Source organism: Scyliorhinus torazame, chromosome 5 (assembly GCF_047496885.1).
Source record: "Scyliorhinus torazame isolate Kashiwa2021f chromosome 5, sScyTor2.1, whole genome shotgun sequence".
Lineage (NCBI taxonomy): Eukaryota > Metazoa > Chordata > Chondrichthyes > Carcharhiniformes > Scyliorhinidae > Scyliorhinus > Scyliorhinus torazame.
In genome coordinates, this window is record NC_092711.1 from 325,908,181 (window position 1) to 325,923,313 (window position 15,133).

The 15,133-nt window shown below is 45.8% G+C and overlaps 1 protein-coding gene across 11 annotated transcripts in view; it reads left to right on the forward strand.

Annotated features, from left to right (window-relative positions):
• The window catches only part of map7d3 (MAP7 domain containing 3), a 171,617-nt gene extending 157,031 nt beyond the window's left edge, over positions 1 to 14,586 (forward strand). For all 11 annotated transcript variants that reach the window (XM_072505980.1, XM_072505982.1, XM_072505985.1 and 8 more), the window contains 3 exons: positions 1,774 to 1,930; positions 9,122 to 9,402; positions 12,577 to 14,586. In XM_072505980.1, coding sequence (XP_072362081.1) covers positions 1,774 to 1,930; positions 9,122 to 9,402; positions 12,577 to 12,584 — 446 coding nt within the window. In that variant the 3' untranslated portion in view covers positions 12,585 to 14,586. The remainder of the gene's footprint in view (positions 1 to 1,773; positions 1,931 to 9,121; positions 9,403 to 12,576) is intronic.
• The last annotated feature ends 547 nt before the right edge of the window (positions 14,587 to 15,133 follow it).

Consider the following 15,133-nt stretch of genomic DNA (forward strand, 5'->3'; position numbering starts at 1 on the left):
AGTCCTGCGTATGAATGTAGCTGTGTCCTGCGTATGAATCTAGCTGTGTCCTGCGTATGAATGTAGCTGTGTCCTGCGTATGAATCTAGCTGTGTCCTGCGTATGAATCTAGCTGTGTCCTGGGTATGCATCTTGCTGTGTCCTGTGTATGAATCTTGCAGTGTCCTGCGTATGAATCTAGCTGTGTCCTGCGTATGAATCTTGCTGTGTCCTGTGTATGAATCTAGCTGTGTCCTGTGTATGAACCTAGCTGTGTCCTGTGTATGAATCTTGCTCTGTCCTGCGTATGAATCTAGCTGTGTCCTGTGTATGAATCTTGCTGTGTCCTGTGTATGAATCTAGCTGTGTCCTGTGTATGAATCTAGCTGTGTCCTGTGTATGAATCTAGCTGTGTCCTGTGTATGAATCTAGCTGTGTCCTGTGTATGAATCGTGCTGTGTCCTGTGTATGAATTGTGCTGTGTCCTGTGTATGAATCTAGCTGTGACCTGTGTATGAATCTTGCTGTGTCCTGTGTATGAATCTTGCTGTGTCCTGTGTATGAATCTTGCTGTGTCCTGTGTATGAATCTTGCTGTGTCCTATGTATGAACCTTGCTGTCTCCTGTGTATGAATCTAGCTGTGTCCTGTGTATGAATATAGCTGTGTCCTGTGTATGAATATAGCTGTGTCCTGTATATGAATATAGCTGTGTCCTGCGTATGAATCTTGCTGTGTCCTGCGTATGAATCGTGCTGTGTCCTGCGTATGAATCGTGCTGTGTCCTGCGTATGAATCTTGCTGTGTCCTGCGTATGAATCTTGCTGTGTCCTGCGTATGAATCTTGCTGAGTCCTGCGTTTGAATCTTGCTGTGTCCTGCGTATGAATCTTGCTGTGTCCTGCGTATGAATCTTGCTGTGTCCTGCGTATGAATCTAGCTGTGTCCTGCGTATGAATGTAGCTGTGTCCTGCGTATGAATCTAGCTGTGTCCTGTGTATGAATCTAGCTGTGTCCTGGGTATGCATCTTGCTGTGTCCTGTGTATGAATCGTGCTGTGTCCTGCGTATGAATCGTGCTGTGTCCTGCGTATGAATCGTGCTGTGTCCTGCGTATGAATCGTGCTGTGTCCTGTGAATGAATCTTGCTGTGTCCTGCGTATGTATCTTGCTGTGTCCTGCGTATGAATCTTGCTGAGTCCTGCGTATGAATGTAGCTGTGTCCTGCGTATGAATCTAGCTGTGTCCTGCGTATGAATGTAGCTGTGTCCTGCGTATGAATCTAGCTGTGTCCTGCGTATGAATCTAGCTGTGTCCTGGGTATGCATCTTGCTGTGTCCTGTGTATGAATCTTGCAGTGTCCTGCGTATGAATCTAGCTGTGTCCTGCGTATGAATCTTGCTGTGTCCTGTGTATGAATCTAGCTGTGTCCTGTGTATGAATCTAGCTGTGTCCTGTGTATGAATCTTGCTCTGTCCTGCGTATGAATCTAGCTGTGTCCTGTGTATGAATCTTGCTGTGTCCTGTGTATGAATCTTGCTGTGTCCTGTGTATGAATCTTGCTGTGTCCTGCGTATGAATCTTGCTGTGTCCTGCGTTTGAATCTAGCTGTGTCCTGCGTATGAATCTAGCTGTGTCCTGTGTATGAATCTAGCTGTGTCCTGTGTATGAATCTAGCTGTGTCCTGTGTATGAATAATACTACAGGGAAGTTTTGATATCACTAAATGTTTTTTGATTTGAACCAATTCAATGGGGGAGTACCTGCTGAAATCTTTCCCCTGTCGTCTGTATTTAGACAGCACAGACGAAATTGATGAGCTTCAAGATAATGTGCAAGACTGTGCAGAGTGGTCAGATGAAGCTGCAGTGGGCGAGGAAACTGAGCTGAATGGTGTGGACAAGACGAATGACACGAGGGGCTGTTTGAACAAAGAGCAGACAGTGGATGTGAGGTAGGTTTCTGCACCTCTAAAGATATATTTAGAAAGTTTATGCAGCAGCTGAAATGATCAGAAGAGGAAAATGGGCAGATGAACATTTCCTCTGCCTGTTTTCTCTCTACACTCCAAACATTGACCATGTTGTAGATTTCGACCATTTTCGGTTTAAAATTTGCAATATTTCTCTTGTTCTGATCCAACGTAATCTAACAAAAGACTCGTGTACCAAGGAATAGCACTATGAACTGTAAAGACTTGATTCCATATTAAAAACTCAATTTGTCTGTCCATATTCAGCCAATCTTTTTCCAGTTTTCAGTTTCAGATTTCCTTTGGGAAAGTCTTAGGCTTCGATGATGAACCTCTGTGTGAGCAATGCCTGGGGAGGTCTGCTAGTTACCATATCAAAATCAAGAACAAACTCTTAATCTTTTCACTTTAACTTAGTTACTCTCTCATGATTTTGTAAATTGTAGGATTAGAATTAGTTAATTCCCTCCTCCCCGTTAATTTCCTTGTTTTCCTCTGGGCAGAGCTGGGCAGTAAGAGTCTCGTCTCCCATCACCCTGCAGTGTCAGAGTCTAGTCTCCCATCACCCTGCAGTGTCCGAGTCTAGTCTCCCGTCACTCTGCAGTGTCAGAGTCTAGTCTCCCGTCACTCTGCAGTGTCAGAGTCTAGTCTCCCGTCACTCTGCAGTGTCAGAGTCTAGTCTCCCGTCACCCTGCAGTGTCAGAGTCTAGTCTCCCGTCACTCTGCAGTGTCAGAGTCTAGTCTCCCATCACCCTGCAGTGTCAGAGTCTAGTCTCCCGTCACTCTGCAGTGTCAAAGTCTAGTCTCCCGTCACTCTGCAGTGTCAGAGTCTAGGCTCCCATCACCCTGCAGTGTCAAAGTCTAGTCTCCCGTCACTCTGCAGTGTCAGAGTCTAGTCTCCCGTCACTCTGCAATGTCAGAGTCTAGTCTCCCGTCACGCTGCAGTGTCAAAGTCTAGGCTCCCGTCACTCTGCAGTGTCAGAGTCTAGTCTCCCATCACCCTGCAGTGTCAGAGTCTAGTCTCCCGTCACTCTGCAGTGTCAGAGTCTAGGCTCCCATCACTCTGCAGTGTCAGAGTCTAGGCTCCCGTCACGCTGCAGTGTCAGAGTCTAGGCTCCCGTCACTCCTGCAGTGTCAGAGTCTAGGCTCCCGTCACGCTGCAGTGTCAGAGTCTAGGCTCCCGTCACGCTGCAGTGTCAGAGTCTAGGCTCCCATCACGCTGCAGTGTCAGAGTCTAGGCTACCGTCACTCCTGCAGTGTCAGAGTCTAGGCTCCCATCACTCTGCAGTGTCAGAGTCTAGGCCCCCATCACGCTGCAGTGTCAGAGTCTAGGCTCCCATCACCCTGCAGTGTCAGAGTCTAGGCTCCTGTCACTCTGCAGTGTCAGTTTAGGCTACCGTCACTCCTACATTGTCAGAGTCTAGGCTCCCGTCACCCTGCAGTGTCAGAGTCTAGGCTCCCGTCACTCTGCAGTGTCAGAGTCTAGGCTCCCATCCCCCTGCAGTGTCAGAGTCTAGGCTCCCATCACTCCTGCAGTGTCAGAGTCTAGGCTCCCGTCACTCTGCAGTGTCAGAGTCTAGGCCCCCGTCACGCTGCAGTGTCAGAGTCTAGGCTCCCATCACCCTGCAGTGTCAGAGTCTAGTCTCCCGTCACTCTGCAGTGTCAGAGTCTAGTCTCCCGTCACTCTGCAGTGTCAGAGTCTAGGCTCCCGTCACTCTGCAGTGTCAGAGTCTAGGCTCCCATCCCCCTGCAGTGTCAGAGTCTAGGCTCCCGTCACTCTGCAGTGTCAGAGTCTAGGCTCCCGTCACTCTGCAGTGTTCGAGTCTAGTCTCAGTCACGCTGCAGTGTCAGAGTCTAGGCTCCCGTCACTCTGCTATGTCCATATCAGTAGCCTGTCAATGAATCAATAACACCCAGTGTGCACAGATGCCCAGTCTCTGAAGTGCCTTCCCACTGCAATGTGCCAGAGTTGAATTCTAGGGCAGGAAAGAAGCTGTGCCAATGTGCCCCATGTCCACAACCTCCCAAAACACCAGGTAAAAACTTGTGAATGTTGATGGTTATTTGTCTGTCTCAGTAATTTAATTACTTCCCTGATTATCTTGTGTAACTATTGACTCTTTCGAGAGCAAGAGTTTTATCTCCATGTATGTGAATGGCAAGGTCCATTGTATACAGCTACAACAAGTGTCTGCTTAATTCAGTGGCTTTACTCTGACCGTTGAACCAGGAGGTTGTGTCCACAACCCACCCTGAGCTACAGCACCATCCTGGCTGATATTCCAGTGCAGTACCTGGTCCGAGCTGATATTCCAGTGCAGTACCTGGGAGCGCTGCTTGCTACAGCACTATCCGGGCTGATATTCCAGTGCAGTACCTGCTCCGGGCTGATGTTCCAGTGCAGTACCTGCTCCGGGCTGATGTTCCAGTGCAGTACCTGGTCCGGGCTGATGTTCCAGTGCAGTACCTGCTCCGGGCTGATATTCCAGTGCAGTACCTGCTCCGGGCTGATGTTCCAGTGCAGTACCTGCTCCGGGATGATGTTCCAGTGCAGTACCTGGTCCGGGCTGATGTTCCAGTGCAGTACCTGCTCCGGGCTGATGTTCCAGTGCAGTACCTGCTCCGGGCTGATGTTCCAGTGCAGTACCTGCTCCGGGCTGATATTCCAGTGCAGTACCTGCTCCGGGCTGATGTTCCAGTGCAGTACCTGGTCCGGGCTGATATTCCAGTGCAGTACCTGGTCCGGGCTGATATTCCAGTGCAGTACCTGGTCCGGGCTGATATTCCAGTGCAGTACCTGGGGAGCGCTGCTTGCTACAGCACTATCCGGGCTGATATTCCAGTGCAGTACCTGGGGAGCGCTGCTTGCTACAGCACTATCCGGGCTGATATTCCAGTGCAGTACCTGGGGAGCGCTGCTTGCTACAGCACTATCCGGGCTGATATTCCAGTGCAGTACCTGGTCCGGGCTGATATTCCAGTGCAGTATCTGGGGAGCGCTGCTTGCTACAGCACTATCCGGGCTGATATTCCAGTGCAGTACCTGGTCCGGGCTGATATTCCAGTGCAGTACCTGGGGAGCGCTGCTTGCTACAGCACTATCCGGGCTGATATTCCAGTGCAGTACCTGGGGAGCGCTGCTTGCTACAGCACTATCCGGGCTGATATTCCAGTGCAGTACCTGGGAGCGCTGCTTGCTACAGCACTATCCGGGCTGATATTCCAGTGCAGTACCTGGTCCGGGCTGATATTCCAGTGCAGTATCTGGGGAGCGCTGCTTGCTACAGCACTATCCGGGCTGATATTCCAGTGCAGTACCTGGTCCGGGCTGATATTCCAGTGCAGTACCTGGTCCGGGCTGATATTCCAGTGCAGTACCTGGGGAGCGCTGCTTGCTACAGCACTATCCGGGCTGATATTCCAGTGCAGTACCTGGGGAGCGCTGCTTGCTACAGCACTATCCGGGCTGATATTCCAGTGCAGTACCTGGGGAGCGCTGCTTGCTACAGCACTATCCGGGCTGATATTCCAGTGCAGTACCTGGTCCGGGCTGATATTCCAGTACAGTACCTGGGAGCGCTGCTTGCTACAGCACTATCCGGGCTGATATTCCAGTGCAGTACCTGGTCCGGGCTGATATTCCAGTACAGTACCTGGGAGCGCTGCTTGCTACAGCACCATCCGGGCTGATATTCCAGTGCAGTACCTGGTCCGGGCTGATATTCCAGTGCAGCACCTGGTCCGGGCTGATATTCCAGTGCAGCACCTGGGAGCGCTGCTTGCTACAGCACTATCCGGGCTGATATTCCAGTGCAGTACCTGGGGAGCGCTGTTATTCCAGTGCAGTATCTGGGGAGCGCTGCTTGCTACAGCACCATCCGGGCTGATATTCCAGTGCAGTATCTGGGGAGCGCTGCTTGCTACAGCACCATCCGGGCTGATATTCCAGTGCAGTATCTGGGGAGCGCTGCTTGCTACAGCACTATGCGGGCTGATATTCCAGTGCAGTACCTGGTCCGAGCTGATATTCCAGTGCAGTACCTGGGGAGCGCTGCTTGCTACAGCACTATCCGGGCTGATATTCCAGTGAAGTATCTGGGGAGCGCTGTTATTCCAGTGCAGTACCTGGAGAGCGCTGCTTGCTACAGCACCATCCGGGCTGATATTCCAGTGCAGTACCTGGGGAGCGCTGTTATTCCAGTGCAGTACCTGGAGAGCGCTGCTTGCTACAGCACCATCCGGGCTGATATTCCAGTGCAGTATCTGGGGAGCGCTGCTTGCTACAGCACCATCCGGGCTTATATTCCAGTGCAGTACCTGGTCCGGGCTGATATTCCAGTGCAGCACCTGGTCCGGGCTGATATTCCAGTGCAGCACCTGGGGAGCGCTGTTATTCCAGTGCAGTACCTGGAGAGCGCTGCTTGCTACAGCACCATCCGGGCTGATATTCCAGTGCAGTATCTGGGAGCGCTGCTTGCTACAGCACCATCCGGGCTGATATTCCAGTGCAGTACCTGGTCCGGGCTGATATTCCAGTGCAGCACCTGGGGAGCGCTGCTTGCTACAGCACTATCCGGGCTGATATTCCAGTACAGTACCTGGGAGCGCTGCTTGCTACAGCACCATCCGGGCTGATATTCCAGTACAGTACCTGGGAAGCGCTGCTTGCTACAGCACCATCCGGGCTGATATTCAGTGCAATACCTGGGAAGCGCTGCTTGCTACAGCACTATCCGGGCTGATATTCCAGTGCAGTACCTGGGAAGCGCTGCTTGCTACAGCACTATCCGGGCTGATATTCCAGTACAGTACCTGGGAAGCGCTGCTTGCTACAGCACTATCCGGGCTGATATTCCAGAGCAGTACCTGGGAGCGCTGCTTGCTTAGAATTGCCAAGTTTTGTTGAGAATCATTTGATGGTTAAGGTGTTGAATCGTTCATCTCCCTTTTGTTTGTGGGATTTTGCTGTGCCGACAGCACGGGGGGTGGGCCTGCAGTCTGAATAAATGAACTTGTTCACAGGTTCAAACATTTCATCAAGCACTCTTCTAAATTAAACAGAAGCAGAGAAAATGTACAGAATTAAAAGCTGCCCTTTTTAATCTGAGACTAGTGGTCCCTGCAACTTTGTGTAGTGCATCTTAATAACAACTATAACTAAATAAATGTGAAGTCAGAAACAGTGTATTTTACTCAAAGTAAATATAGAACATAAGAACTAGGAGCAGGAAGCGGCCATCTGGCCCCTCGAGCCTGCTCCACCATTCAATGAGATCATGGCTGATCTTTTGTGGACTCAGCTCCACTTTCCGGCCCGAACACCATAACCCTTAATCCCTTTATTCTTCAAAAAACGATCTATCTTTATCTTAAAAACATTTAATGAAGGAGCCTCTACTGCTTCACTGGGCAAGGAATTCCATAGATTCACAACCCTTTGGGTGAAGAAGTTCCTCCTAAACTCAGTCCTAAATCTACTTCCCCTTATTTTGAGGCTATGCCCGCTAGTTCTGCTTTCACCCGCCAGTGGAAACAACCTGCCCGCATCTATCCTATCTATTCCCTTCATAATTTTATATGTTTCTATAAGATCCCCCCCACATCCTTCTAAATTCCAACGAGTACAGTCCCAGTCTACTCAACCTCTCCTCGTAATCCAACCCCTTCAGCTCTGGGATTAACCTAGTGAATCTCCTCTGCACACCCTCCAGAGCCAGTACGTCCTTTCTCAGGTAAGGAGACCAAAACTGAACACAATACTCCAGGTGTGGCCTCACTAACACCTTATACAATTGCAGCATAACCTCCCTAGTCTTAAACTCCACCCCTCTAGCAATGAAGGACAAAATTCCATTTGCCTTCTTAATCACCTGTTGCACCTGTAAACCAACGTTTTGCGACTCATGCACTAGCACACCCAGGTCTCTCTGCACAGCAGCATGTTTTAATATTTTATCATTTAGATAATCCCTTTTGCTGTTATTCCTACCAAAATGGATAACCTCACATTTGTCAACATTGTATTCCATCTGCCAGACCCTAGCCCATTCACTTAACCTATCCAAATCCCTCTGGGATGAAGAAATATGGTGAACTATCACATGATGGATGAAAGCATAAAATTGCAAGGAGATATTGACACACTCAGTGAATGAACAATGTTTTGGCAGATGGAATTCAATGTAAGCAAGTGTGAGGTTATCCATTTTGGACCAAAAAAGGATTGAGCAGAGCACTTTGTAAATGGGAAGAGGTGAGGCCCAGTGGATGTCCAAAGAGACTTGGGGGGGTTCAGGTGCATAGGTCCTTAAAATTCCAAGAACATGCAGAAAATAATCAGAAAGGCTAATGGAATGCTAGCCTTTATATCCAGAGGATTGGGGTTTAAAGACGCAGGGGTTATGCTGCAGCTTTACAAAACCCTGGTTAGACTCCACTCGGAGTCACTGTCAGCAATTCTGGGCACCACACCTTAGGAAGGATATTTTGGACTTGGAGGGAGAGTAACGTAGATTTATAGAAATGATATCTCAGTTACGAGGAGAGATCACTCAAATTAGGTCTGTTTTTGCTAGAATTTAGAAGGTTAAAGGGTGATCTGATCGAAGTATTGAAGATATTAACAGGGAGAGACAGGGTAGGTAAGGATAAACTATTCCCACTGGGTGGAGATTCGAAAGCTCGGGGTCAGAGTCTAGAAATTAGGGGCAGACCGTTAAGGAGAGATGTTGGGAAGAACATCTTCACTCAAAGGGTGGTCGAGGTTTGGGACTCTCTCCCACACACAGCAGTGTGAGCTAGCTCAGTTGTTAATTTTAAATATGAGATAGATTGTTGTTAAGTAAAGATATGAAGGGATATGGGCCAAAGGCAGGTTTATGGAGTTAGGTCCCAAATCAGCCATGATCTCATTAAATGACGGGACAGGCTCGAGGGGCAGAATGGCCCACTCCTGGACTAGTGTCCTTTGTTCCTACAGAGAATCAGAAGATTTTTATTCACCTCTCTGCTGCATTGTGCATTTATGTTCATCGACAAGGGAGTCGAGGGTTATCGTGGGGCAGGCAGGAAAGTGGAGTTGAGACTACATTCAAATCAACCGTGATCTTATTGAATGACTCGAGTGGGCTCCTGCTCTTACTTATTATGTTATTTTTCCATTCCTCTTTTAAGCCCAATGCCAAAGGAAGGTGATGTGTCGAAACGTTTACATGTAAATGAAGTGGGTGAAGGTGTTGGGCATCCGAATGGAAAAGCCAGTACGTGGATCCTGCAGGATTATATTGACCTTGACGTTTGTTCAAAGGTCACCAAGTTGGCTGTAACTCCCTGTAATGCGGATGACTGTAACCAAAACTTGATTGATACAACTGGCATTCCCGACAGTCATATCATTGCACTTGAAGAGAATGGAGGAGTAACATCCTTTACCAAACCTATTGAGGAAACATCAGGTATGGTTTGATTCCAGACTTTCTGACAGTGTTTCCTTTCTGACAGTGTTTCCAGTCATTTTGTTTTCCTTTTTTTTCTTTTTATAAATTTAGAGTACCCAATTTAGCGTGGTCAATCCACCTACCCTGCACAACTTTGGGTTGTGGGGGTGAAACCTGTGCAAACTCCACATGGACAGTGACCCAGGGCCGGGATCGAACCCGGGTCCTCAGCGCTGTATGCAGCAATGATAACCACTGCGCCACCGCGCTGCCCTATGTTGTCAGTAATAGAGGTGCAGTTTATCATGTTTCTGGGGACATCATTTAAAGTTGGTCCTGTCACCAATTCAGTTGGGGTTGATAGAAAGTGAGGTGTAGCAGTGTTGTCTTATTCAACCATTTATCCAGAGAATGGAATTGAAATCCCACCATGTCAGTTTCAGAATTTGGATCGAGCTTTAAAAATCTGATTTCAGTAAAAGTGCCCATGAAAGTGTTGGATTGTGGTAAAATCCCAGCTGGTTCACTGATGTCCTTTTAGAATAGGGAAGTGGCCATCCTTCTGGTCAAGGCATTGATGTTGCTGCAGACTGATGTTGAAAACTCACCACTATTCTTAGAAGCTCCCCTATACCAAAAAGGGCCGACATTCTAAATGGTGAACAGGAATTCTCACTCCCCGACTCCGATGCAGGCTTCAGTGGGTGCTATTCAGGTAAAACTATGTTTTCAAGTTATCCCCCGGTATAACCCATACCTTCACAGAAGATTTCATCTACTTACCACTTAGTAGCGTCGATCCTGGGTCCCTCATTGCTAAGTGAGTAAAGTAGACTTTGGAATAACCACTGTTTCAGGTTAAAACTTTTAAGTTATTTTATTATTATATTTTTTCTTTTAAAAGCTGCAATTACTGTCTTTACAGAAAGGTAAAAAGATCTTGCTTCTGGATCCTTCTGGTTGGTTGAAGGGACCTTCAGGCCCAACTTGACAATCAATCTTCTTTTTTAAAATCTGGTCTTCTTTAGATGTATTCGCTGGTGAGCTCGGTTGCTGTGTCCTATCTTTCCCATGTACCAAGCTGTGAGAGCCGACTCTGCTGACTATCTCTGCCTCCTCTTTAAATTCTGGTCTTCCTTAGATGTATTAGCTGTTCTAGCTCGGCTACTTGGCTCTGTTCCTTTCCCATGACCGAGCTGACTGTAAGCTGACTCTGCTTGCTTCTCTTGTTCCTTCTCTGCTTCTCTCTCTCTCCCTCTCTGGTTCTGGTAGTTCCTGCTCTGGTCTCTGGGTTTATATTCTCTTTCTAACAGTTATTAAGTTTTTATCACTTTATTGTAAAGTAACTTTTATTTCCCTTGGATTGTAAAAGGTACCTTTAATCTAAATTTTTCTAACATGACTAAGTATTCATTTTCAGCATGGCCTTAGCCCTCAGATCCGATTACATTGTCCTTTGTGATGTTCAAAATGCTTTGGTTTCAATAGGGGTGTGAATCTTGATCCCTGTCATTTCTATAGTTTTATTTTCCAATTGTGTCCCCAGCTCATAATTTTGACTTTTATTTTGGCTTTAAATTATGTTTCTCGTAGACTGATAGTCTCCAATTTTCTTTTAATTTACCTGATGTCAGCAGAATTTCACACCTATATATTTGCCCCCCCGAGTCATTCTTTTCTATCTGCTGATTTTACTTCAATGAAGGTGTGAATCATTGCTTTTAGCGTAATGCTAAAAATCCACTTGGTTATAACTTGAAAGGTTTACATTTATCACCGAGCTCAACTGAAACCCTCATCCATGCTTTTCCAGATGCTTACTAAGATAGTTACTTTCAATGAAGATGTGAACCATTGTTTTTAGCTTCATACAAAAATCCTGTGTGTTTGCTAAGCCTGCTTGACTAAGGCTATCTGCATTTTACAATCCTGCTCTTTGCAGCTGCTGTTAACCCTTTGTGGGATCTTGCCCTGTATCCCCTCATGTTTCTCTCAGAGCAGATATTGCCAGACTTCCATGTTTCAAATGACACATCTTTCCATATTATCAATTACAAGACCCATGTTAGTGTTAACCCTTCACTGCCCTCAAAGTGGCCGACTGGCAGTGTATAAATATCACATGAGTTTTGTACATCTCATCAAGCCATGTCAAACCCCGACACCGAACTGTTAATCCTGAGAATGAATGGAAGAAATAATGCAGCAAGATGTCAAGAATCAGTTTTATATTCCTTTTATTTTAATTTAGATTACTCAATTCATTTTTTTTCCAATTAAGGGGCAATTTAGCGTGGCCAATCCACCTACTCTGCACATTTTTTGGGTTGTGGGGGCGAAACCCACGCAGACACGGGGAGAATGTGCAAACTCCACACAGACAGTGACCCAGAGCCCGGATCGAACCTGGGACCTCGGTGCTGTGAGATCGCAGTGCTAACCACTGCACCACTGTGCTGCCCATTAACCCACGGACAGTGACCCAGAGTCGGGATCGAACTTGGGACCTCGGCGCCGCGAGGCCGCAGTGCTAACCACTGCGCCGCCGTGCTGCCCTCAGTTTTATATTCCGATTGAACCAAATTCCTCGCCTCTGAGCAAGCCTGGATTTTTATTGTTTTAAGATTTAAAGAGGACTCGTGTCTGTTGCTTTATCAGGAAAGGACTTGCTTTGATGTGTTCGATGCCTCCTATAGAATGTGGTAATATAAATGGCAAAATAATTTCATAGAGGTAAATGTGAAGCGGAACATTATGGATAAAGGAATAGGTCACATTCTCCCTGACTAATGTCAGTGAGGCAAGATACACAGATCATTAAAAAGTGATGCAGGTTAATGAGATCATATCAAACCAACCATTGGGATTCATTTTTAATGGGATTAGGTATTCCCACTTGCAGAAGAGACCCATACCAGGGTCAACAATATCAAATGGTCAATAATCTAAGAGGGAATTCAGGCAAAAGCTTTTTTGCCCAGAGTGGCAGAATGTGGGACTTGGTTTGGCAGGCTATGGTTGAAGCAAATGGTTTGGATGTATTCATGTAAATGCTGAATATACACGTGAGGGGATGGGATTAGAAAGATGTATTGATAGCATGATATGAAGCAGGGTGGGAGGCCCCTATGTCCTGTTGTTGCACAATGTGTTATTATATATAATGCTTTATAATTTGTTGTGTTTTCTCAGGACTCTGAGTGGCTTTGATTCCGAACATTGTGATTGCACTTTGCATATTCAGTATTTTTAATAAGTGCTGATGGCCTTGTTACAAGAAGCTGCTTCTATGGAATTCCCTCATTTTCCCCAGAAGAATTAAAAAGACCATAAGAAAGGTGGCATGTGAAATGTCATATAGGATGCTAGTTTGCACCATTCGGAGTTTCGGAGCTTACTCCCCGAGTGCATTGTGCTTTCTCTCAATAGCTGACGGTTCTTTTGATTTTTATCTTATGTTTTTGACAATGAGTGTAATCAGTTGAAGTTTCATTCCTTATCCTGTGTATTGTCTCGTGAGACATTCGGGCCAGCTTCATTTTCATATTTACTGAGTTTAGCTGACATTTCTCATTCTGAACTTGTGTGTCACATCCTGAATGAGCGCTCCATCTCCCTAACTGCAGGATAAGGAATGCCAATTACTATCTCAGTTTTTGCAGTTAAATTGTCCCAGTCCTATTTGTTAAAGCTTTTTAAAAGTAACTTGTTGAAATAAACCAGCTGCTCACAAGAAGTGATGGAGCTAAAGAGAGGCAAACTCTTAATAATGGTTGTATGTGAAATGCATTTCATTTGAATTGCAAAATCAAACTTGTTTGCAGTACATGTTTGCTTTTGTGATTTTTTGTAAATGCTAATGCTCTGTGTCTTTGTGCTTGTGACAGAGCACGCCAGCTCATTCCCCACTTCTCACTTAGTTTGAATTCTGTTTCTCTCTCTCTCTTTATGCCCACTCACTGCTATGTCTGGTCCAGGTTCTTATTGATTCAACTGGGACAGTACTATATTAGAAGGAAGAAGTAACAGTGAAGGGTAGGGTAATGGTAAGTGGACGAGAGAAGATAAAGCTTTCTAATCTGAAAATATTGGTTGGTGTTTCAATGCAATGTTGTTGTGTGTGTTTCATGTACTGACATAGGAAACCAAATGTGAGTTGCTGTTATTTAAACAAACCTCTGTTAAGACTCCAACCATATCGATTACTGTATGTTCAATAAAGCTGCACTACTAACATACATTAAGAATGAAATGGCTTCAGTTGATAAACTCAAGTATTTGTAGGTAGAAACTTGGTATTTACCTAATTCACTCATTTTAAGATAAGCTTTCTTTACTTAATGTATTGAGGTTTCTCCATATACTTGTAAGTATTATTGTACATGCCAGCAGTATTGGGCCACAAAACCAATTCTTCATGAACATCCTTTGTATCATTAAAAATCATCCCGAAACATCCATCAAGAAATATTAACTTTAAACAACCTTTCCACTGTGGCCCTTAACTTGCTAGTTCATAACCCGTCCATACTCCGTACGTATGAAACGAAGTGCAAGCAACGAGCTTCCTTAGCTTATGGAGTTAAATAGCTGCTAACATATATAGGAAGCTGTGTTCTTTTTACTGCACTTGCTCCATCTTTTATGTTTATTAAATATTGCTTCCTCCTATAAGTGATGCTGCTGGACTTTGTTAGCCTCAGTGAAGGAGCCAGCGATGAACAGCCTGCTCAGCCATCCCCACTCCTCTTAATAGGAAGAAGCTATTGGCTGCTTTATCTTTCTTTAAATTTATTATTGCAAATGTGTTGGTTTGGTTCCAAGGTGAGAAGAGCTCTTTCCAAGGGTCGGTGCAGACTTGATGGGCCGAATGGCCTCCTTCTGCACTGTAAATTCGATGGTTCCCTTGGTGTAGGATTTAGAAATAGGAATCTTCTAGTCTGTAACGATTGTGGGGAAAAGTCAAGCTCACTACACTTTGGCATTGGTTTAGACTAGAGCAGTGCCTTAGATCAATCATTTAGTGTATTTTTGTAAGATAGTTAACTTGAAACCTTTGCAGGAAAATGACAATCACTAAGTGAACGACCCGTCTTGCTGTGCACATTACTTTTGTTCAATGCCTTGGTGACAGCTGTATGTAAATAGAAAAATCTGTGCATCGTTTAAATAAATTTTACAAAATAAAAAAAATGGAAATGGTTTACGGTTTAATTTTACTCTTTAAAGCTTATCCATAAATATTAACAATGGGATGGTGAATCTCAGCTGTGGAAGTTTGAATGAGGTGAGCACTGTGCTGGACTCATGGCTAATGTTTAGCCTAAAGGTGATGCCAGCACTGGGTTGAAGAGGATGTTTGTGGATTTCCGCATGTGAGGAAAACCAAAAATAGGGACCATAAATATTCGATAGTCACTAATAAATCCAATCAGGAATTCAGGAGCAGCTTGCTCACCCGCAGAGTGCTGAGACTGCGGGATTCCATTTTGGAACAGGCTCAAAGAGCTAAGTGGTCTTCCCCTATTTATTATGCTGAGGTGAAAATGTATTTCAGGTGAAGCTGGATAAGCATGCGAGAGAGAAAGGATTTGAAGGTCATGGTGCTACGGTGGAAAGAGGCTCTTGTGGAGCATAATCAGGATGAACCATTTAGAGTTGGTGACCTGTTTTATTGCTGTAGATTCTGTGTAATCTGTGTGTGTGTCTGTGATCAGACAGTGTAGGGAGCTGTCATTCAGCCTGTTCT